This window comes from Corvus brachyrhynchos, unplaced genomic scaffold, assembly GCF_000691975.1.
Source record: "Corvus brachyrhynchos isolate BGI_N302 unplaced genomic scaffold, ASM69197v1 scaffold32, whole genome shotgun sequence".
Classification (NCBI taxonomy): domain Eukaryota; kingdom Metazoa; phylum Chordata; class Aves; order Passeriformes; family Corvidae; genus Corvus; species Corvus brachyrhynchos.
Window position 1 is genome coordinate 2,612,835 of NW_008237919.1, and position 24,576 is coordinate 2,637,410.

The window sequence follows — 24,576 nt, forward strand, 5'->3', positions numbered from 1 at the left end:
AGGCAAAGGGCGTATTCCGTCTGGCTTCTGTGGGGCTGTTGTCCAAATGAACTTCTCTAGGGCTAGCCTCTTGACATGGAGGGGTTCCAGAAAGGCTCAGGAATCAAGATAAACGGGATGTCATGACATATGTTCTTCAGAGTAGCAGTAATCTCATGTCATTGCTGTGGGTTGAAAGGAGATGGGAAGTTGTCTGTATTCATGGTTTAAACTAGAGAGAGTGGGAGGCACGGGGAGGGCATGTTTAGCAGCTGGAATAAATGGTTCAAGTTGTCCATAAAATGAATTTTGATTGTAGTACAAGAAACAGTGAAACTGCAGTCAGTGCTGTGAAACCTAAAGTATCATGACCTGGAATATGAAAGCTAACTTGGGTCTGCGTTATCTGTATAATGGAGAAACAAATGAAAGGGTGAGAGGAGCAGAAAGTACCTTACTAAGTGAGGGAGGAGATATTGTGAGATGTTAAGCATCCAGGCAACTCAGAATTAAGTCAGTATCTATAAAACATTAACAATAAGGAATACTATGAACATGCACAGTTGTAATCCAAAGAACTTCTAATTTACAATAACTTCATGTAATAGCAATTTGCTTTAAATATGTGGTATGTATTCTGCTTCAGGTAAACAGATCTTTAATGCATAGTTCTTCCAAGGAGTGTCTGCATTGTTGTTGGGTATATAACATAATTTGAAAATACATGTTACCAAATAAGTACTTTAAACAATAGGATTTCTTAGTCCTAGTTTTTCTCTGCAGCAATTACTTAAGCAGGTTTTACACTGTGTGTCAGTCTTCGAATCTGCCAAAACTTACGGACAAATCAGTCAATTCACTTTCTCATTTGTTCACTGGTTTAAAAAATGAGGATTTAAAAATCAAGAGAGAATAAAGTCTAAATTTTGAGTTTGAGTCATGGTGTCTTTTAATTCTTCCCCCAGCATTATAAATAAAAGCAGTAAGCTATAACCTAGCACTGAGTGTTCTTGGCACATTGGTTTCTCTATCATACCAGTAACTCTTCAGAAGTCTCTGTAAGATGGGCAATTAGTTTATTACTTAAAAAATGACAGAGGCTATGTATGAGTCTTTTATGTGTTGGAGACTCTGCCCATAACATTACAAAATTCCCCTTAAAAATACTACTGTAGGTTCCTAACTATATTAAAATCACGTCAGTTAAATGGATCTGAGTAGGAGATGCTTGTGTTCTAAATGTAGTATTTATCCTGATCATCTTGTTTGTTTGTTTGCTTGCTTGCTTTTGGAGGAGGGGGGAAACTGGCTTGAAGGGGTAAAAATGAAGGCTTTGATTTTACATTAGGAGAAATCTCTGAAAATTATGCCAAATCAGGTGTTACATCTGTGTGTCCACTCTCCTTTTGTGAAATGGAGATAATAATATCTTTTTTACTGTAGATTCAGCTCATTGACTGAGTCGGAAGTTCTTGTAAATCATATACTTATTTGACTGCTAACAGGAAGTCTTGCAAAGCATGCTGAAAAAATTTAATATAAAGTGAGAACTTACCAAATGTAATGGTGAAATAAAATCGTGTTCTAAAATAATTATAAACTGTTGTAGAAACCAGTGGCTATCATTGAAGGGTTTTGGATATCCATAGATATCTAAAATAGATACCTAATGAATGAGTTTTGTGGAAAACTGCCCAGGCCAGGATTGTTTTCCTCTCATTCAAGTTATGAAATAAGGTTTATGCAGAACCCATTTTATATTGGTTTTCACACTTAATTGGTGTTTTTATGTGGTCTTTTTACTCTAGACATTGAACTTCTTTGTGAGATAGGATCCGTCATGTTCTATATGATTAAAAGGAATTATTTGCCACTAAAACTTTTCTTAATTCTCTTCCAGGACTACGAGGATTCTGGACCACTGTTACTGAAATGATATTACAGAAGGCAGCAATTGCATTGTGTTCGTTGGATGAAACCCAAATATACTGTTAGTCAAGTGGGTGAAACCCCTAACTGCAGTTTACATGTGTAGGTCACTGCGTTACTGTGTTAGTCATTGTCTCTATGCAGCAATGACAAGGCTAGAAGAAGCAAACAGAGAAGTGAACATGCACTCATCAGTCAGATACCTTGGCTATCTTGCCCGAATCAACCTACTGGTTGCCATTTGCATGGGCCTTTATGTCAGATGGGAAAAAACTGCAGATGCACTGATTTTGGTAATATTTATTCTGGGGCTCTTTGTTCTTGGAATTGCCAGCATACTGTACTATTATTTTTCAATGGAAACAGCAAGTTTGAGTCTCTCCAATCTTTGGTTTGGTTTTTTGCTTGGCCTTCTCTGTTTTCTCAATAATTCTGCCTTCAAAACAGATGTGAAAGAAGAAGCTACAAAATATTTGCTTCTCTCTGCCATTGTTTTAAGGATATTATGTGCTTTAGTTGAGAGGATTTGCGGTTGTGTCCATCATCGACCAACTCTGCTCACAACAGTTGAATTTTTGGAGCTAGTTGGATTTGCAATTGCCAGCACAACTATGCTGGTAGAAAAATCTGTAAGTATTATTCTGTTGGTCTTGGCTTTGGCCATGTTGATTATTGACTTACGTATGAAGTCTTTTTTGGCAATTCCAAATTTGGCAATTTTTGGAGCCATTGCATCCCTACTCTTTTTTCCATCATTGCAAATCCCCACAAACCCTTTTGCCTTGGCATGTTTCTTCAGCTGCCTGATTTCAGATCCCCTTCTCGACGTTTACTTCAGTGGACTTTCAGTGACTGAGCGATGGAAGCCCTACCTGTACCGTGGTAAAATTTGCAGGCGGCTTTCTGTCATCTCAGTTGGAGTCATTGAACTAATCTTTTTCATTCTTGCAGCCTTTAAACTACGTTTTTTGGATCTCTGGTATTTTGTGATACCTGGTTTTTCTATTTTTGGAATTTTCTGGATGATCTGTCATGTGATTTTTTTTATAACTCTTTGGGGATTTCACACAAAACTAAATGACTGCCACAAAGTGTACTATACCCACCGCGCAGAAAACAGCAGCCTGGACAGAGTCATGGCATCTAAAGGAATGCGTCACTTCTGTTTGATCTCAGAACAGCTGGTCTTTTTCAGCCTTGTTGCGACGGCTGTTTTAGGAGCTGTCTCTTGGCAGGTAAATAATAATCTCTTTATCTTCATCTCCTCTTGACAATAATCCTGAAAATTGCTGGCTCCGTAAAATTCCTAAAATTTAATGCTGTGCTGTGGGTTAGCAATTCAAAGTTGGAATGCGTGGTTTCACCGTCATGCACTTTGAACTTAACACTTCAAGCTGCTTTGACTGTGACCTATTAAAGCAAGTGCATCTTACCAGCTTCCTTTTGTTGGCAGCATGGGAAAAGGTAGTGCTTCCAGGGCAAAAGAGGTAAGCAAAGTATTTTGTGTTTACCTACGTAGGAAATTATTTTGCTCTTGAATTCATTGTGCCATAAAACTTGTTTTCAAAATAAATCACTATGTTAAACCCTAGTAATACGCACTAAATCTAGGACTATTGTTGTGGACTATTTTAATTAGATTGAAGTGTATTAAAGAATGATTTTTGCTTTGCTTTTAATCAATTACATGGAATCAGAGATCAGCTGATAAACTGATAAATTGTTGGTATAACATGAGCTTTAAGTGTGTCACTTCACTTTCAAATTATGCACCTCAGGATATGATATCTGAAAGACCAATTCTTAAAATCACACAGCGTCCTTTGACTTCTCTTTCCGTTTACAAATTCAGGATGTTGTCTTTCAAAATGTTTCTTTCAAAATGTTTGTTCAGTGCCCAAGTTAAGATGTGCATTTTCATAGTTGCAGCAGGGCATTCAGAGTCTGTCTTCTTTTTCAAGTTGATGTAAACCACAATAACAATTTAATTTTGTGCCCATACACCCTCTTATATGAATTATAAGCATATAATAATATATAAAAAATGTCAGGGTAGATAAGATTTACAGACATGTCTTTGTAGTGTTTCCAGAACAATTTCCTGCCCACTCCTGTAGAATTTCTAATCCTGCAGATTTTCTTAGATTAAATAACTTTATGGATGAATGCTATTAAGGAAGTTAGTGGAAGATGAAATTAACAGTTACTTTGTGTTCTATGTGTTGGGTTTTCGTTTGGTTTGGGGTTTTGTCTTTTGTATGAAGAGCATGAGAGGTTCACAGACAAGCCTGCAAGGAACACTGGGTAGTTCTGCTTTTTTTTTGGAAAATTATCAGCACTCATAGCTATGGTGTGAGGACTTGCAGAAAGGACGGAAGGAAACAGGACCAAAAAAGTAGAGAAGAAATATCCCCGAAATGTACTTACAGAAAGTGATGGTGCTGTGGCACCTAAAGAAATGGGAAAGTACTTTGGGAGACAGAAATGATAATGATGGACTACAAGCATGATAATATTGCGAACTTCCATACTTTTTCTTCTGATTATAAAAATGCTAGATTTTAATTTTTTTGTATGCTAGTTGACCATTTTTCAGTAAAAACATTTTTTTACCATATCTATCTGTCTTACTAATTTTTCTATTCTTGCCCTTGGATGGAGTCACACCACCTAGTTACACGGAAAAAGCAGAACAAATCAAGGGCATAAGTTGTCCAGATAAGTCTATGAGAGAGAGGCTGTTTCTCCTGGTGCTTCCCAGAGCCTAATGGCAGGGAGTTAGCCAGGCTTGGGCAGGATCTCCTGCTGTAGCCCTTTGTGGGAAGGGCTCCCTCTCCCCCTGCCATCTGTTTAAAGCACACTGGAGCTTCCTTTAGAACTGCATCTTTACTGCAGGCTGTGAGTGTAACTGAGGAGGGTTGGATTCATACCCATCTTGGTAGTTTTTCCTCTTCACATTGCTTGAATCCATTAATTGTAATTTTCTTCTGCCTAGTCCTCTGTCCCAAAATAACTGTAATTGTTCCACGTCTGTTAATTCTGAAGATGTGCTGTTGTGCTGTGAAATTACTTGTGTAGGACTGTTCACAAGAAACAAACTGGTAATCCAGCTAAGATCTTAATATTTGTTATTGGCATCCTGTGTTTAAGTAAAATAGGCTGTTGGTCATCACCTTTGTTGAGAGGTTATGTATTTGCCTAGTCAGTGGGAGGATTAATTATAATGGTGAAAGTGAAAGGCATCAGACCGATATTTTCACTTGTCAGAAAATCCAGGGTTTTGTGATAATAATTTATTTTTAGTAGATAATTACATTTATATTTCTCTTACTATACTTATATTTCTTTCACTGTATGTTATTAGTAATGAATTACCATAAGATTATGAATGCAGTTGCTCCACCTAAAAGCATTTCTACTTCAGATGTTGTGATGTTCACCTTGCAGATTGCTGTTTACTGGAAGTTTTCATATGTTACTGGAAAATGAAATACTTTCATTAGGCCTGTGAAAAACGTAATTTAATAAATGGTTCTATCATTTATTATGGTGATTGCAGGCAGCTGTGGCCTTTTCTGTATTTTGCTGGATAGTGTCAGATTTCAAAATAATTAGAAACAAGAAAGCAGGGATGCATAAGCACACAATTTACCCTCTTGCAGGGCATTTGCTTTTTTCCTAGAGATTTAAGGAAACTAGGGGATTTTTTTCTGCTTTGTAGGTGGAATTCAAGGCCTTAAGACTCTAGAATCCTTTGCTGGATTTTTGAGTCTGGTGTTTCAGGAGGTCTAACAAGCTCAACAGTAATGCAGAAAATAAGTTTCTCCAGTGAATATGTACTTTTCTTATGGTGATTTATATATATTGTAATAATTAAAAGAGACAAATCAGATTGTTAAAGATCAATCTCTGCCTTTACTCTTGAAAAAAAATAGTTATTGCTAAATATCTAGTGGGTTTAGATTTGAGGATTTTGTTGGTTTTGTTCTGTTTTTAAGAAAACTTTGATATACAAATATTAGTATGTGGTAAAAAGAGATCTCAAGGCTGTGTAAGATAAGAAGCTTTTCCATTACAAGATTGGTTTAATGTTTATTAGTGACCAAAAAAGCAAACTAAATATTGTAAATTATTAGGAAAGGACTGGAGATATCATTATGCCACTGTATAAATCCATAGCTTTCATATTTTTAATAACTGTGCAGTTTTTACTTGCTCTCCTATTGATAAGAAAACAAGAAAAGGTCCAGAGGAGGGCAATGTAATTCATTGTAGACATGAAAGAGTTTACATGGAAGGAATGAATAAATAAGGATGCTTTAGTCAGGAAAAAGCACAACTAAGTGAGAATATGATGAATGTATAAAATGCGTGGTGTGGGAGAAGGTAAATGTTAATAGACAATAAACAATCAGTTCAGTGCAAAAGTTGAGAGGAATCAAGTTGGCAAGAAACAGGTTGGAGCCAGGTAGGTAGGGATAGTTCCTCATACAGTGCTGAGCTCTGGAGCTGTGTATTGTGGCAGGCCATGTGTGCCCCACGGTTGCAGAGGCTCAGGAGGAAGCTGGACAAAATTGGGGTCTGTGTACTATTTAGAAACCACATCTGCCTCAGGAAGTTCTTGAGCCACCAGTGGTTAAGAGTACTCGGGAAACGTGTTTGGTCTGTCCTTACAGTCTTTCCTAGGCATCCATTTGGCCTCTTTGGAGACCAGACATTGTTCTGGATGGACCTTTGCTGCAGATTAATACAGCCATTCATGCATTCTTATATTAAGGAAAATTTTTAAACTTAGATTTTTAACATATTTTTCTATAGTTTGTTAGGAATGCCAAGTATTCCTCAGTCACCAGTTCCTGAAAATGTGCTTGCTCTTTTAAAGATTATTTAAAACATTTTTAAAACATTTTGTGTAAGATGAACAATTTTCAGTCTTTGCAACATTAGTTTGGAATTTCTGTACTTGTTTCAGTAAGTGTGAATTATATTTGAAATCTATTAAATGTTACCTGGAAGGTGAAGCATTTTTTGTTTATACCTTTCCTCACTACTGAAAACTTGTTTATTGATAGTGCATTTGATAAGAGAGGTTGCTTGAAATCACTTTGTGGTCTGCCATTTGACCTTCTATGAGTAGAATTGCTAAAAACCTTGGAAAGGTGCTTCCCAGCAGCCAGCTATAAATAATTACCAATAGCATACAAAAAAATCCAACTTACGGCCAGAAATGGAGAGGAGAGGTTCCCCTTCATAGAAAATTTTTTGCAAGCACATTATATATGCCCTCTTAACTTTTCTAGTAACTGTAATATCTATCCTTCATGCAAATCTCACATGTATGAAAAATCAAGACCTAGAGCGCCAGTTGTCTGCTAATTGGTGTCTAGAAGTATCCTATTTGATTAAACTTGACAGAAAAATATCGAATCTCCTTTTGTGGAAGGGTTTTTAAAGTGAGGTGAATTAACTTGCTGCAGCAGAGACAGTGGTTTTCTTACTGATGCAGAGGTGTTGAGGCTAAATGTCCTGTTAGCCAAGGACCTTTCTTTAAGGGGAACATAGCCCTTGTAATAAGATAAGGGTTTAAAGTGTCTGTTCCTGGTGCTTGAGTATATGCTTGGGGAGAACTGTAAAAGTAATGTGTTAAAATTGGGTGCATTAAAAAATGGAGTAACAGCTTTTCTTTCAGTGGGGCATCTTTCAGCTGGGACATGGTCTGCTTCTGAGAATAATCCTTGTTATAGCTGCAGAGAAAAGAGGTCTTGTCTTGTTGGCAAAAATACACGGACGTTTTCTTTGCAAAATCTGTAGGAAATGGTCAGCACCTGTCTCTACATTTGTGTGAGTAATTTCAGGCAGATCAATAAACTCTTTAGTGCCAACTTATTTCAGCAATTAGTCAAGTGCCTGTTTGTAATTAGGCCCTTGGATGGGACAAGATCCAGCAGAAGTCATGCAAATGACTCAGGCATTACTTCTTCCAGAAGCCAATAAAATGATGAAAAATTTGCAGATGAAGAGCTTGTAATTTTCAGACAAAGGTCTTGGAAAGGTTTGGGGCCCTCTTTTTCTCAAGAACTTAAAAGCAGATTTTGTTAAGTGCTCTATGCCAAGGTAACTACAGGTATTCTGAATTACTGGCCAAAGAGAATTATTATCCCTGGAAGGCTTGTATTTAATATTACCAAGAGAAAAATTAACTATGTTAGAGCAGGTAAAGTAATGGAATGAAGTACTTTCAGTACATTATTCTTGGTTTTAGTGAATTTTATGGGTTAGTAAAATAATAGTATTCGTTACATGGTTGAGTAGTGATACTTAAATGGACAGTACTGTTTAACTCAAATTATTTACAGGAGACAAAATAAGTTTACTGTATGTTTGAGTAATTTTTGTTTTGGGGAAGAGTTAATGATTTTGTAGTTTTATTCTGTTGTGGTTGCCTGTATATATAGTAACATCTGTATTTACTTAGACATGCTTTTGTTAACATCACAGGTTAAGTAACTTGAATGCAAATCACATCCAGTCTTTCTCCTTCTCTTCACCCCTGCTTTTCTTCCTAGCTTGTATTTTCAACCCAATCCTCCTCAGGCTTGGCTTGTTCGTGGCTGTTTGTTGTTGGTTTCTTTTTTTTTCCCTGCAGAGGCCCTGCTGCATCTTCTGGCCTCTTTCCATGTTTTCGCAAATATCCATGCCACTCCTGCTTTTTTTCATCTGTCTGCCTGGTCATGTCTAGTTCCCCCCTTTCTTTTCATCACTGACAGTTTTCCCCCTTCTTGCTGATTTGCCTTCCATACCTGTTTTTTTAAAGACTTTTCTGTTATTTGCTGTTATTTTAAAGACTTTTCTGTTGAGTTTCTTTTGTAATACCTTTATTCCCTCTTTTCCTACTGTTCCATCAGCTCTCAGGCTGCATCACAAGTCCCCCTGGCTCACTGCTCATCATTTCTTCTCAAACTCACCCTTTATCATGTGTACTTTTGCTGCCTGTCTTCCCCTCTTCAGTGTGTGCTCAGCCCTCCTTGGCTCTTTACCTCTCCTATCCTGTCCCGAGGGCTACCTCAGGTTGCCTTCTGAAATCCACAGCGGTAGCACACCTTGCTGCTGTCACCACCAGAGCCCCTCAGTCCCGAAGGGGATCTCTGGTGACAAAGAGAAAGTATTCATTGTTAGTCTGAAGAGTCTATTATGTGTTTAGCTTGCTGTCAAAATTTCATTAATTTCAGGGTTAACGTTTTTGCATTTGAAGACATCAGAGTTTTTAGTATGCTTTTAAACTGATAACCACTTGTAGTTTTGCTGCAACAAATGCACATAGATTAAAGCACAGGCTTTCCCATGGTTAGAGCAGGAGTCAGGGATGGCAAACACAACATATTAAATCCGTCTGCCAGGGATGGTGACAACTGCTTTCTGCAAACTGTTTTCTGGATTTTCCCACTGCTGTTCTAATAGTAAGAAGTAAAGGATTATTTATTGATCTCCACAGACTGTTCATTCAGTAATTTGTTGTAAGACAGTTTCCTCTGGTAGCTGATCTGCTTTGTAGCTTTACAAATTTTGTCTTTAAGCTTTTTTCTACCTGTAATATACATATCACATATCTTGTCCTCATTTGAGATAAGCTGTTCACCAAGTATTTGTAGATTAGCCAGCATGTTACCCTTTTTCTCCTGAGCCTTCTCTGTCATAGAGAGTATTCTTTTGTACTTCTTTTGTGTGGAGTTTTTTGTGTATCTCTGTGTGTCTGTGTATAAAGACAAGTAAATATTCAGCTTGGATAATGGAAAGCAGGGCAGTATTTTTGCTTGGAAATGCACAAAGGCATCTCTGTAAGCTTTCTCAGTTATTGGTCTGTTAGATATAATCCCAGGCACCCTGCTGTAGGAGCAGTGGGTTGGACCAGACAATTTCCAGAGGCCCCTTCCAACCCCAACCATTTGGTGATCCTGTGATCATCTTAGTTGACATACTTCTGTTTAATTTCTGTTTTGAACAGATGGGGTCTTCTATAGCTCTTTGTAATTGGCTTCCAATTTAAACTAACATTTTATGCATTTTGGTTTTTTTTCTTCCCTACTTTTTCATCAGTCACACATCCATAATTAAATACAGTTCCAGAGTTATTCTGCTTCAAACAGTGTTATTTTTTGGGATGGAAGTTGTCCTATCCATGAGTATAAAATTAGCATCTTGGCTGTAAAATACCTCTAAATTCTTCTGGTGTTCTAACAGTTACACTTAACAATAAACAGTCCTCAAAAAACTAGAGAAAGTGGAAAGATACTACTACTAGTGAAATCTCACCAATCTTTATTGCCTGTCCTTTCAGTCATCAGAGGCAAGAAGATTTTTTTCTTCTTTCACATTTTCTATGTTATTTGAAATGAGACTTCATTGTTAATTCCTTTAGAACAAGACAGACAAAGACAAAAAAAAAAACAAACCAAAGATAAGAGATACAATGATTTCTCATGATTTTTTTAGTAGGATTGCCTAGATGATCCCTGTCTTCTGTTTGCTTTTTGAGCAGTCTGTGTGGAATCAATGGGCATTTGGAGTTTAGGGATATACTGCAGGCTCACATTGCTAGTGCAATTGAAAACAATGAAAATGGGTTGAACAGATGAAAGAACAAAATCCCTTTCTGGTTCTGACTCTGCATCCATGGCCATCTGCTCCATTAAGGACCAGTCATCAAATCTTTGGGATTTAATAAAGCACTGACAGTTTCCACCTGGAATTTTAGCTGTTTATCTTAAGGGAGGAACCTGTCTTCAGTTTTACTGTAATTACTAAATCAGATATTTTTTGCTATTTGAAGTTCTTATTGTTCAGGTATTTTAAAATGCTACCAGTCATTTTTTTGCAGTTTCTGGACTAAGATTTTTTTTATCCTGCTGTAGATTTGTTCTCATTGTCAGTAGCCATTTTTACATTTGTGACTTACTTATTCTAAATCTAAACTGTTGAATAAGTACTGGCATCTTTGCATTAGATAGATGTCTATAAATGTAAGATATCCAACATTTTCCCTTTCCATAGCATAAGATGGCCACTAGAAGAGGACACAGTTGAAACCTCAGATGAAGCTGAGTTGATTCCTAACACTATAGAGCTTATTTCCCATTCCTGTTATAATATTTGGTACAAACTCAAAGCAGGATACAGAGCAAGATGGATCACCAACATGATCCTTAAGAGTTTCTATGTGAGATCCTTACCTCACAAGTACTTGGGAATTTTCTTTGACAGTATCTTCATATTAGTAGGAGCACTTTCAATAATTAAATGTAAATATTTTTAGGAGTTAAACTCAGAGTGAGTCTTTGGAATATCAAGTTGTGTTGTGGCAGAATGCTGTGGGTTTAATAACCTGCATGTGTTTAGGGGATTGGGGAAATGCAGGGAGTATTTAGAACAAGATGGCATGTTGTAAGAAAACTAAAATAAAATTCACATACCGTAATATTATAATAGTATTATTGAGGATATTATGATCACTCTAGTTTTTATGGGCAAATGTTTTGGGGTGTTTTTTTGTAATATGTTCACTGTGATCAAAACACTAATGCAATATTGAAGCAGTTTGCCCAAGCAAAGTCCAAGAAAAGATACTTTTATATGGTGGAAAAGCTGAAGTTGTCACAAAAATACTTCCCCTTTTTTTTTTTTGTAACTTAAAACACGTTACCCTTCTGGAATCTACAGCTGGAAAACGAAGTCTCCAAATGAAACTAATTATCTAGAAACTAATTAGCTAGTTATGAAACTAATTTAGCTAGAAAACTTTGCTCTTGCATCAAAGTCTTATACTTTATAAGGTTTCTACAGAAAAAGATACAACTAGAGCTTTGTAAGATTCTGTTGTTGCCACTCTGAGTCTTTTTCAGAGTACATTTGGGAAATGGAGCAACAAAAAGGAGCACTTGCTGCTGATACATTTGAAACAAAAATTGTATTTTCTTAGTTAAAGGATTTCTTTTCTCCATATTGACAACAAAACAAATTGAAGTGGTACCATAATAGTTACAGTGTTTTAAGCTTTTCTGTCTTCTGGTGATTTCAGGCAATTAATTCTATGAGTTAATAATGCTATCAGTTAGTTATCATTTAATATCAGATTCTGGTGTTTATTTGCGATTAGAAGTATTGCTGTCACCATTTCAAGGACACAGAGGTGGGATCCTTCCATCAGAAGTATTGTAGGACACTTTTTGAAACCAGGACAGGTAGCAAACTATTCTTCCTTAGCACATTAGATGGGTAATGCTGTTCTTTCAGGCTAAGTCATTGTGTTTAAAAACTGGATGTAGTTGAGCTACTGCCATGTGCCAAAAAGATCTGGGTTGGTTTAGGTGTCATTTTTTTCAGTATAATATACTTTCTAAATTATTAATAGTGTTGACTTTGTGTTAAGTTGAACTACCAGTCCGCATCAAGTCACCGAGTCTTACACAATAAGGCAATATCCAGATTTAAAAAAAAAACATTAATATTGTAGATTTGTGCAAAGAGGGCGAATAAAACGTGGAGGGCATCAGAGACCACAGGATTCTTCTCGAGACAGAAATTTCTAGCTATGAATTTACTTCCTTTGCTACATAGCACACATTAATATTTAACAAATGCACCATGGATATTAAAGTTCTTGTTTAATTATACATTATAATACTGTTTCTCTCTTTCCTAAAGCATTTAGTACCTCATTAAACTCATTCACATCATACTAAAATAATTAAAATGACTCTCTATCTGTTCCGCCTCTCAGTGACATTTGACATTTCAGAAGTCCATTTTTATTTTACTATTACTAGTGGTTGAGATGTAACTGTTGAAACTTCTTGTTTGTTTGTTTGTTTGTTTGTTACAGAAATCACCTATGTATTAGTAAGTGTAATATTTTCCAAAACTGCTTATTCCCTACAAAGCAGGAAAGCTCAATATAGGGTATTAGCTCTGTGAATGTTATGAAGTCCTGTAGAGGATGTTCCTTATCATCTGGTATTTATGTAACTGACAAAGAATTGTCTTTATAATTGAAATAATGTTCACAGATGTTCTCAGAATTCATCTCTTGTGTTATACATAGTATTCCACAAAGAATGTTTTAAAAACTCCTTGATGTTAAAGAGCATGAATAGTTAAATGTATATTTTTAATGATTGTAGAATGGGTTAGGTTAGAAAAGACCTTTAACATCATCACATCCAGCCATTGACCCAGCACTGCCAAGTCCACCACTAACCCACCTTCCAAAGTGCCACATGTACACGTCTTCTAAATACCTCCAGGGATGGATGCAATACAGTGTGCTGTTATCTGATATGTAATATCTGTGCTGTACCTTACAGATTAAGGCCTGACCCTGCAGATGCTTACAGATCTTCTTATTTTATGCACACAATTAGTTTTGTGGCATTTGATGTTCTTGCCTTAGTTGGTAAAACTAAGCTATCATCACAGTTTTTACACCTAAATTCTGTGCTGTCAGTGTTTTCAAACGCATTCCTTTCAAAAGAGTGATCCTTCCTTACCAGTTACCTTCTCCCCAAGCTTTTCATTTGTCTTTAGAGTACTTCACCGTGTAATATGTGGAAAAATAAATATACGTTACCAGTAATACTTTGCATGTTTCAGGACCCAATTATGTATGATCAAACAAAGGGATTTTCATACAATGCCTAAATCTCTTTATTTTCTTTTTAGCCAACCAATGGGATCTTCATGAGTGCATTTCTCATCGTTTTACCTTTGGAGTCCATGGCTCATGGGCTTTTCCATGAACTGGGAAACTGCTTGGGAGGAACATGTGTTGGGTATGCTGTTGTGATTCCCACCAACTTTTGCAGGTATTGTTACCGTGCATTTCAGCTTCACAGTAGTGTAAATGTACTGTTTGCTCGTGGAGGCAATGCAATGCTGTTGCTTGGATTTTTCAACAATTAAATACTAATTTAAATAATAGGTATATTTTCTATTTTTCCTTTTTTCTCACCTTGGAATGAATAACTCCACCTTTCTATCTAGGTAATTTGCTTTTAGAAAGCCAATGAATACAGACCGGTTGTGCATAGGCAGATTTCACAGTCCACATCTCACACAAAGGAGGACTGGGGCATTTGACTGAGAGCAGATATCTTACATGAGAAGGTTTAATAAACCAGACGGATCAGTTCAAAGTAGTTTTGAATTCTATTAAATGAGGTGGTGTCTACATTTAAAGTTCATTGAAAGTAGACTTGCAAATGGACTACATGTCATGTATTGGTATTGAGAATTTGAAGCTGATTATTCTTCCAACATAAATGTTACCATATGAGAAATGCATGATTGTGGAGGGATTGTATTATTATTATTTGCCCATTTGTGTGTTTTCTTATGAACTTTAAAACTTGCAAATGCTGCTTTTGCCATAAAATTAAAATAGGTGTGTGCACATTTTTTTTTGTAAATGATAAACAAGAGCTATATAAATTATCTCTTCAAGTTACAAGAGAAATAGAGTAGTAAGTTGAAACGACAGGCTTCAAAATAGAACTGCCCAATTTATGAAAACTTCACAGCTGCAGTGCGTGTAATGGATTCAGTGGATAAGGAAGAACTTAACAGCAGAGAAACCAAAGACAGTGTGCTAATCTTAGATAACTTTAAATATTGTAAAAAACAAATTTTCTGAGCTTCTGTAGTCTTTCAGTCTTTCAGCTGTGCACCCTTAAAAAACTCTGCCAATTATTGTTACAGATTTAGAAAATAGATTTTCAAAATTTACATTACAATAAAAATAAATTAATTTTGTTTCCATGGTAACAATTTAATTATTTAATTGTATTATATTGTTCTGGCTCAGGCAGTTCCCTCTAATTTTGAGCAAATTAGATACTCTTGAGCAGCTGTTTAAGACCTGACAGAACTGAACTTCCTTATTAACAAAGCTTGACTGTTTCAGTGATGGGTCCAGTCTTCACTTGCTGAGACAAACAGTAATGATGAGCTATTCGGTGTAGCTATAACAGTGGAATATCAATTTTCATAAAAGCCCTAGACAGGTGAGAAGGTGCAAAATTTAATTAGCTAGACCAATAAGGAGACTAGATAGCTTTACACACTGACTTGCAAACAAAATACACGAAGAATACACACATACAAACATATATAGGGAAAAAACCGATAACATCATGTTTTGTATTAATAGAGTAAGACTTATCTCCATATTTTCACCCACAAAACCTGTTCATGTCTATAACTGAGCGTAAATGAGGCCAATTAGGCCCAGCTGTCAGTCATGTTCCTTATCATTACCCTTATTACATTGGCTGAAGAATGATGAATGCTTTTCTCTTTCTGAAAATACATTCTGAAGAGCACTCCCCTAACTGGGTGTCTTGCAAGACCAAATCTGCTATTATTATTATTAATGAATAGCTGTGTAGACCTAAAAACAAAAAAAAGTGTCTATTTTTATTTGATATTTCATATAATGTATATATTTGGGTTTATATATTATAAATTTATCTATATTTTTTATAAAATATATATATTGATACAAATAAAATGCATTTTGGAACCATAGGGCTGTTTTTTTATTTTTATTTTATATGCTTATTCATATCTATGTAGACATAAATACACATACATGGTTTGTTCCAGGTCTAGTTTGTAACTTTCTTAAAACTTTGATTTTCTAAGCTGTGAATACTGTTACCTGAAACATATTTCTTATGCTGAAAGAACAGCATCTGAACAGCACACACAAGAAAGAATTATGTATTTGTGTGAGTTCCATATTTCAAAGTATCTGAGCAAAGTGTGTATGTGGATTTCTCTTTTGTCCATTATTGGAAACTAGTTTGCATTGTGTTTTGTGCAGATTAGCACTCATTTTCCTTGTGCTTCTTTAGAGTTGTGCATGAAAAAATACCTCTGTGAAGGCAGTGCTCCTCAGTGGAACTTTATGAAATTGTTGGAGCTCTCCCAGCTTCTTCCCATTGCCGCTTCCTTCTCTGTCTCTCAGTTGCAGGAATAGCATTGGGCTGAGTAAGGACTATTGAATTGAAGTGTGACCTCACTCAAATACAGTAATTTGAGTTGTTAATACTGTAAATTTAAAGTAAATTTGAATTTACAATAGTGCTACCTCATAGCAGAGAAAATATGCACAGGGGAAAAAATCACCAGTTACTAAAAGTCCACTAAGGGTGAAATAATTATCAACCATAGTCATTAGCTCTTCTCCTTCTCTTTAGTCCTGATGGCCAACCAACTCTTCTTCCACCTGAGCATGTTCAAGAGTTAAACCTGAGGTCTACTGGCATGCTTAATGCCATACAAAGATTTTTTGCATATCACATGATTGAGACATATGGTTGTGACTACTCTACAAGTGGACTGACCTTTGATACCCTTCACTCCAAAATCAAGTCTTTTCTTGAACTTCGGACAGCAGATGGGCCCAGACATGATACCTACATTCTGTATTACAGTGGTCACTCACATGGCACTGGAGAATGGGCACTGGCAGGTAAGTGGTTTGGGGATTTTTTTTTTATTATGTTTTGGTATTGATAAACCTTCCAAATCAATTCATTAATTCTGTAGAAAATAATACTGTGTTACAAAACTTGGAAGTTTTGGTTGTACTTATTGTCAGATTGTTCAGAATGGCAAAGAACCATCAGTCTTTGGAGAACAGGTTTATACAAGCTCCTGGCAGGGAGGGAAGAAAGGAAAAGGCAATATTACAGAGCATGATTGTTGAGAGATTCAGAGACTACAAGAAATTGAGAAAACAAGCCAGGTTGCAGGCTGACTACCTCTGCTAGTGGAGAGAATGGAAAAATGCAGAAACCTATTTGGTATGCAGCAAAGTTGTTGTTAAGAGGTAGCTCTTTTCTTCCCTTGCATTGTATGAGTCAGGTGTGTTACTTCATGAACTTTATGTCATTTTAGTATTTACTGACTTTGATAAAAATCCTTTTACGGCTAGCTAATCTTACACTTGTTCTCAAAATTGTTTAATATTGTTGACCCCACATGTATTCTTTCAGATTTAAACACAGTTTCATATTCCCCTGATTTTCCTGCCCCATGATTTTTGTATTCAAGAAGTTAACTTTAAAGATTGCTTTTTTCCCCACATAGAATTAAATGTGGAAATTACACGCTCCTGCTCTAAAGACAGATTTTTCCTTGTATTTTGAGGAGTATCTGTTCACTGTAATGAACAAGTATAATCTTTTCTCATTCCTTGTACATGACAGAGTGAATTACAGAGTGCTCTGTGTCACTGTGTCAGTTAGACTGTCACGAAGGACTGCATTTATGTCCTTAAGATGTGGTTTGCTTTTCTTTTGTAAAAGACAGAATCAGTAAAAGAAACAGGAGGCAGATACACAATCCACACTAGAAAAACAGGTCTTCAAACGTATAACAAACCTTGTATCATAAAAACAGGTATGGTTTGCTGACATTCTAGACACAGTGTAGCCTCAAGACTGTAAACCTCTATTTAAAGGGCCAGTTTAATACCTCATCATGTGCTTGGCACAGACTTCACCATTTTCCCCTTTCTTGGACCATTTCTTTGGTAAACTTAATGAAATTGTCAAGTCATTGCAAGGTTTAGCCTTGCTCTGCTGCTGTAGGCAACTGAGGTCACTGTGTGCAGAATGGGAATCTCATAGTAAATACACTGGAAATTTGCAACTTTTTTCTTCCTGGGATAGAATTAATTCTCTTGGATAGCACTTTGCCTGTGTGCTCTGGGCTCTTTGTCAGCAGTGTCTCTCCAGGTACATGTGCCCTTCAGTAGGGCATACCCTTCAATGTGTTCTTATGCTGAGGTAGGTGTTCAGGCACAGGTCGATTTCCATCTGGGGATCTATACCTGTTTTGGTGCAGCTCCATCCCTGAACCTTTAGACTTGCTGAAGAGCAGTGTGTATTTTTTCTCAAGGGCTCCTTTACAGTTCTCTGTCCAACCACATCTTCAGCTTCTACTTGGATACTTGTATAGTCACATAAAGGAGAGGAGCAGGCAGCAGTCACAGGTCTTGCATGCTTTTTTTGTGATTAATTTTAGTTAAATGATGGAGTGTAACATGATCCTCCTTCCAGAAAGCACTGTTCCCACTTGTAACTGGAAAGCATAAACTGAAAAGATAAAGACTGTTTGACTGTAGTTGTGCCCCATGTATTGGATACTGGCATTGTGTGACAGATGGAACCTTGGTCATCAGCTCCAGTAATGTGTACTTATCCTCTGACCCATAAAGACAATGAAAAGAGATGACAACAATGAGATAAAATGTTCATATCTGATTGAAAAAGTAGTTTCTCACTGCCAGCTTATGCCATGGTACAGCACAGCAGTAGCAGTGTAGTCTTTGCTTTGTAATGACATCTTTCAAAGGAGGCCTACTGAATTTATTAATTCAGTAATGATGTTTCTCTGTTGTTGGAAGCTGAGATGCAACACAGTGGTGTATAAAAGAAACTCTTAACTAGTCATGCATAAAGTATAAGCAGTCAAACAACCTGGGAGGTCATGTTTTCTGAGAGAAGGCAAAGGCATGAGCTGGGCTAATAAAGCCTTGTCTCTGTTCCTGAAACTGTTGGCATATTTGTTGTCCTTCTAAACCTGCCACAGAGCTAGAGGTGGCCAGACACCTGCATTTCTTACACAGCTTGGTGCCTAAATCTTGTGCTGGGTGATAAGCCCATGTGTTTGAGGTCCATAGGGTTGGAAGCCAAGCATGTGTTCACTTGTGTCTGTGAAGGATGAGATGTTTCTTTGGGTGATTCTATCCAATGCTGTTTTGAAATCACCTGCACTCCTACATAGCTACACTAAAATAAAGTTTATTTATAGGCCTTTGAAATGTGAACAAATAAAGAAATTTTTGTAATTGACACAGAAGGTCAATTACCTAGAAAAGCAAAACTGCTTCTATATAAGTCTCTGCGGTAAATAACTACAGCAATTTGAAGATCATGTACCAAGACAAGTCATTACTTTAGGTTTGTATCCTAGAGATTTTCTTCGGTACTGAATTTTCCAGTTTTTCATTTTCTTGGACAAAGTTGCAGCTCTGTAATTTTGCTTTTACTTTAACTGCAATAGCATGCACAACACTTTAATTCTGAGATATTAATTTGAAGCACTTTTTTGTCACCCCTTGCAGGTAGAACTGTAAGTGCTGAAATACGCAGCTAACAATGTTTTAAACACTGCTTAGTTATATTCCGTAGTGAAAAATCACTCTAGAATTAAAATTCAATTATTTTAAATCACATTTCTATACCTTTCCTCTTCTTCATTTTTTTTTAAGTTGATGTTTTCAAACTGGAGTGGTTTTGTTGTAAACCTGTATCATAGCTTCAACTAGCCAAAACCTAGACATACCAGTTCTTTACATTAATATCACTGTAGAACTAATGGAGATTTATTGACTTGTTAGCAAGATGTTGTCATTAGGTACCTGAGGAAGTAGTCTGCTTTTCAAAGCTACGTAGATCATGCAGCATCCAGTACACTTAAGCAGAAGGACTTCCCACTATAGGTAACACTTCAGGTTTAGTTACAATCTCCTCTTTCCTGTTGGAGCTGAGAACATGAGAAGTTGGACACTAGTTGCAAGGGTCTTCTGATCTCATAGGAAAAAAATACTGTGGAAAAATCCCAGTGAGATTTTTGTTTCATTGAGTTGTAAATCCATACTAGTTTCCTTGAAGCTCTGGAACAACTGTCTCTATAGAGAGAATCTCTTCATTTCTGATCATGTGAATTTTTGTGCTTGCATGTGGCTTTCTCATAGTGCTTTAAAACTGTTTTGGTTCCCACCATTTGAAAATGTATTTTGTTCTAAATTGTCCAAATTGTTGAAGTAAGGGATTTTTAGAACCAGTCAAAACAGTTAAAGTTCTGCAGAAGTTTCTGTTTCTTCATCCTAATACTAAATCTTTTTGTCCTTGTGGCAGGGGGTGATGCTTTACGACTTGACACGCTGTTGGAGTGGTGGAGAGAAAAGAATGGCACTTTCTGTTCTCGATTGATCATTGTTTTAGACTGTGAGAACTCTCAGCCGTGGGTTAAAGAAGTAAGAAAAGTAAATGACCAGTATATTGCCGTGCAAGGAGCAGAAATGGCCAGAGTCGTAGACATCGAGGAAGCAGACCCTCCACAGCTTGGTGACTTCACCAGGCAATGGGTTGAGTACAACTGTAACCCTGACAGCAACATCAGCTGGTCTGAAAAGGGCCGCACGGTGAAAGCAGTGTATGGTGTGTCGAAGCACTGGAGCGACTACACTTTGCATTTGCCAACGGGGAGTGATGTTGCCAAACACTGGATGATGTACTTCCCGCGCATCACCTATCCATTAGTACATTTGGCAAACTGGTTTTGTGGTCTCAATCTGTTCTGGGTCTGTAAAGCATGCTTTAGGTGCTTGAAAAGACTGAAAATGAGTTGGTTTCTTCCCACAGTGCTGGATACAGGACAGGGTTTCAAACTCGTCAAATCCTAATCAGCAACCAAAGAGAAAATGAAGTGAGAGCTCTGTGAACTTTCTCACTGTACCACACTTAAAACTTTTTATGTGACTATTTTTCTCTGAAAAAATCTGCTCTACTCACTTTATTCAGCTTTTTGAGCAGCTACACTATATGCAACAGTTAGAAATCGCAATCTTAAACAGAAGAGGGTAGAACTATGATATTTTGAATTTTGTTACTGGTCTGTATGTACATATGTAAGAGATTATTTAATATGACCATGCATTTTGGAGACAGGTCACATGTTCATATGTCTTACTTAAGGCAGCCTTTGTTTAGAGACACCAGTTAAATGGACAGGAGCTCCTGTTAGTTACATCGGGCTGATCTGTCATTTATGTCCACTATACGGTTTAAATACAGGAAAGGAACCAAGCTAATAAATACTCCGATCAGTTTACATGTCCTTGAAATTATGTGGTGCAGTCACTGAGCCAAAAACCCCCAGAATATATAGCTACTGTATGTAAGTAGCTACCAAGATGCTTTAGTTTTATTTGCTTTTACATCTTCTGCCCTGCCTCAGTTCTCTACTGCCATCAATGGAAGTTTGACATTGAAAACAAGAAAATCAGACGATTCTCTAATGCTCTGACACTTCTCTGACAATGTGTTCTGAAGTGAGTTTTAAAAACATTCAGTATTAATTTCAACATTCAATGTTACAACAAATATCTTGCTGGTGATCTTTGAGCATACATTCCCAGTAGTTAATTCATATATGGAATAAAAGCTGCACTGAGCATTTTTCCCTCCCCTGTTAAGGTGATTCTGAATTTTCCAAGCTCTTACTAGTTTGTTCTTTGAAAAGCTACCCTGAAGAAAACAAAGCAAAACAAAACCCAAGGACTTTAACGAAGAAAATAATCCATAGATTAAAAATGGGAATACAAGTGTTGCCTTGCTTCCGTGTTTATCTGAAGTCTTTGGTGTGCCTAAGACCTTGATTTTGTGAAATTCTGAATACAGAGTTAGACCACTGAGTTCATTATCTGTTAAAACCACAAGCAAAGCTTGTCGGAATGGATTATTCCCTTAGGACAGGAGGGAATCCTCAGTATTCCTTAAGTCTTTTCTCCCACCCACAAGGTCCTAATTTTAATCCTTCCACTTGCAGAGCTGGATGGGACTCCAGAAATCCTGTCATGGCCTTTCCTTTAGTCATAGAAGCTGCACAGCTTTTTTATGCCATTTTCTCAAGTACAGAAAATTAGGGGTGAAACAAGTAAATGGCTAAGACAGTACCCTTTGCAGTGATTTATTTGCATATATGTGTGCAATTCAGTAGACCTACAGTTTACTTCCTTGTGTTTCTATCAGTATTTTCGTTAAGATCTTAGGGAGTAGCTGGTATTTGTCTAAAATGTAACCTACTGATTTTTTTTGATTTAAATACATGCAAATAACATGTAGCTCTTTAAGTCTTTGCCGTCATGGCTTTTTCTAATGCCATTTGAGCTTTTTAGCCAGCTAAGTTAGAGAACGTGCTAACACTGATACCCATCAGTCACTCCAAAAATAAATTAATGAGAGCTAAAACAGCCAAAGCAATTTGTACCCACCAACTTCAAAATGGTGATTTTCTCAGATCTAGAAGTGGCAGCCATTAAGTTTCTTCATTAGTATGTATTACACAATGTTGTTTAGCAAGACACCACCCCACACACCGCTTTCCCTTTCTGCATTCCCTTCCATAATGTAAAAAGGGGATAAAGAAATGAGAGAGAAATTATATCCTATGAAGACTCAATGCCTTTGGGTCTTCCCTGAGTAAATGCTGTGATTGCAGCTCTGTCACGGATTGTAGGGGTGGCTGTTGTCAGTAAGGACAGAGGGTGCTCACACCGTCTGACTTCAGGTATCCAACTCAAGTTCCTAATGTGGGAGCCAGAGATAGGAGTCTTCTCATTTAAATTCAGATGTCCAAAAGCCAGATATCTGAATCCATGCTAGTGACCTGAAGTCACTAGCATCCACTGTCATGGATTCAGCAGCTCCACTGCTCATTAGCAAGGAGAAGTAAATATTTCCAGAGGAAGACTTGACTTGTCTCTATTCTAAGATGAATTTTCCTGTGATTGAGGGCATTACATTTTTCTTGGTTTTGGTTTCCCGTGCCAAAGGTCAAGCAGGCAAATGCCATATGTCTCTTGAATAACTTCATAGCAATTGTAAGCCGTTCTCTGGAGCCTGAGCTGAGTACCTAAGTTCCTTGTTCAAGCACATAAACTGGATACTTGAAATTGGGTTGAACTAGCATCCGTCAGGTTGCAGAAAAGCAGCACTGCCTCCTGCAGAAGTCAGTGTCTTCCATTCCTGGTCAACAGCCCTTGAGTATAGATGCATAAAGGCAGTCATTTGGTTTGTAAAATCACCATTGTTTTGACTTCTCTTTCAGCAAAAGTTCGCCTGATTGCATCATGAACTGTTGCATCTTGAGCCTTAGAAATTTTTAATAAAGTCCCCATAAACACCTGATAGTAACTCTGTGAACATTTGAAGTCAAGAAGTCCTTTCTGTTTTGGAAAGGCTTTAAATATCAACCACAACACTTGCCGCTAATTATACTGGACAGATCTTAATGGGTAAATCTCTACCTGCTACTGTTACGTTTTTATGGACATCATCTGTATCTTTCTTTTTGTACATGAAGGGGAACAGGAAAAGGGTGAGATTCTTGACCTGTCCTGAGTCTGTGAGCAGGAATCTGCTATGCAGTGCACTGATGGACTTAGCTTTGGGCAGAATAAATGCAACAGTTTGTGCTGCTGTTTTGCCTCTGGATATTAAATGGTTTCCAGTTTACTTATTAAAGTTAGATTGTTTTCTAGGATAGGCTGGGTGATATTCAGCTATTTGCTGAAAGGCAGATAAAGAGCTGAAAAATAGAGCAAAAATACTATTTGCAAAACTAATCGTGTTCGCAGATTTGTTTCTATTTTCTCAATTATAGACCTCTGGTTTTCGGAATTTGAAATAGTTCTAACATGAGCTAAGGTGTTCCTACTTCTGATTTTGTTACTGTTTTAAACAGCAAAGGCATGGTGAAAATGCTAACTTTAGAAATGTTTACAGCTGTTCAAATTATGAGGCCTTTTTGTAGAAAGAGACTGTCATGTGTTTCAAAACACAATCAAACCAGGGCTATGGATGATGAGGAATTCAACTGCATCAGTTCTTCACTTCTGCACTGACTTTTATCAAGGCATCCTACAGTGACCCACATTCCCAGGTGGAGTTTTTCTCCAGCTCCTGGTGCTTACACCTCTCTGCAGGTCTCTGCCCAGCCTCAGGCATGTGCCTGAGGAACGAACACTGGGAGATCCTGTAATCCAAGTGAGGAGTTATCCTTCTGCTGTTCCTGTATAAAAGACAGGGCCTGAAAGAAATTTAAATCTAATTCCAAAGAATGTTACATATGCTATCAGTTATGCACACGTTGTTTTGTGGTAACATGTACAGATTTCTGGGTAGAGAAAAACTTTTTTTTGAGAGGTTTGTCTCTGTACTGTATATTCAGACTATTTGCTATAAAGTTTGTTATAAACTTGTGTCACAGTATAATTTTATGTTGACTTTGTTTCATTTACCTCCCGTGTAGTATCAGCCTTGCTGGAACATGCAAATGCACTGAGTTCTGCTAATTTCCATCTTTTAAAGGAGTTCAAATTGCATATTTACAATAGTATTTTTCTCTGAACAAGTACTGGAGGAAAAAAAAGCCATTCTTGATTTTTGCACTACTAGAGTTATGTATTTGCAGTTCGTTATGCTTTGTATGCCTTGTAGTTGTTGTCCAGTCTTCAGTTCAAGTTTTTCCCAGAATACTTTGTAAAGGCATAGTTAATGCTATGCTAGCAGTCAAGCACCTCTATTGCCAGCAGTAGACAATGAAATCGGGTTAATTTTCTTGTTTATAAATACCTTTTGTGGGAGGATTTTTACTGAATATATGGGGTTTAGATATGTAAATGGATTTTTTGAGTGTATTTGTGATACTACGTAAATATATTTTGCTGGTTTGGATGCTCATTTCCATTTCATTTTTTTATGTCTTGATCCCTTCCCAGATTTCTGGGCTCCCTCTTGAATTACATGGGGGTTTTCTGTA

General features: G+C 37.0%; 1 protein-coding gene across 2 annotated transcripts in view; it reads left to right on the plus strand.

Moving 5' to 3' along the window:
* Window positions 1-24,576, plus strand: part of TMEM168 (transmembrane protein 168) — a 25,796-nt gene extending 1,220 nt beyond the window's left edge. For both annotated transcript variants that reach the window (XM_008632749.2, XM_017733113.1), the window contains exons 2-5: window positions 1,880-3,143; window positions 13,621-13,763; window positions 16,158-16,432; window positions 19,890-24,576. In XM_008632749.2, the coding sequence (XP_008630971.1) occupies window positions 2,007-3,143; window positions 13,621-13,763; window positions 16,158-16,432; window positions 19,890-20,437 (2,103 nt within the window). In that variant the 5' untranslated portion in view covers window positions 1,880-2,006 and the 3' untranslated portion in view covers window positions 20,438-24,576. The remainder of the gene's footprint in view (window positions 1-1,879; window positions 3,144-13,620; window positions 13,764-16,157; window positions 16,433-19,889) is intronic.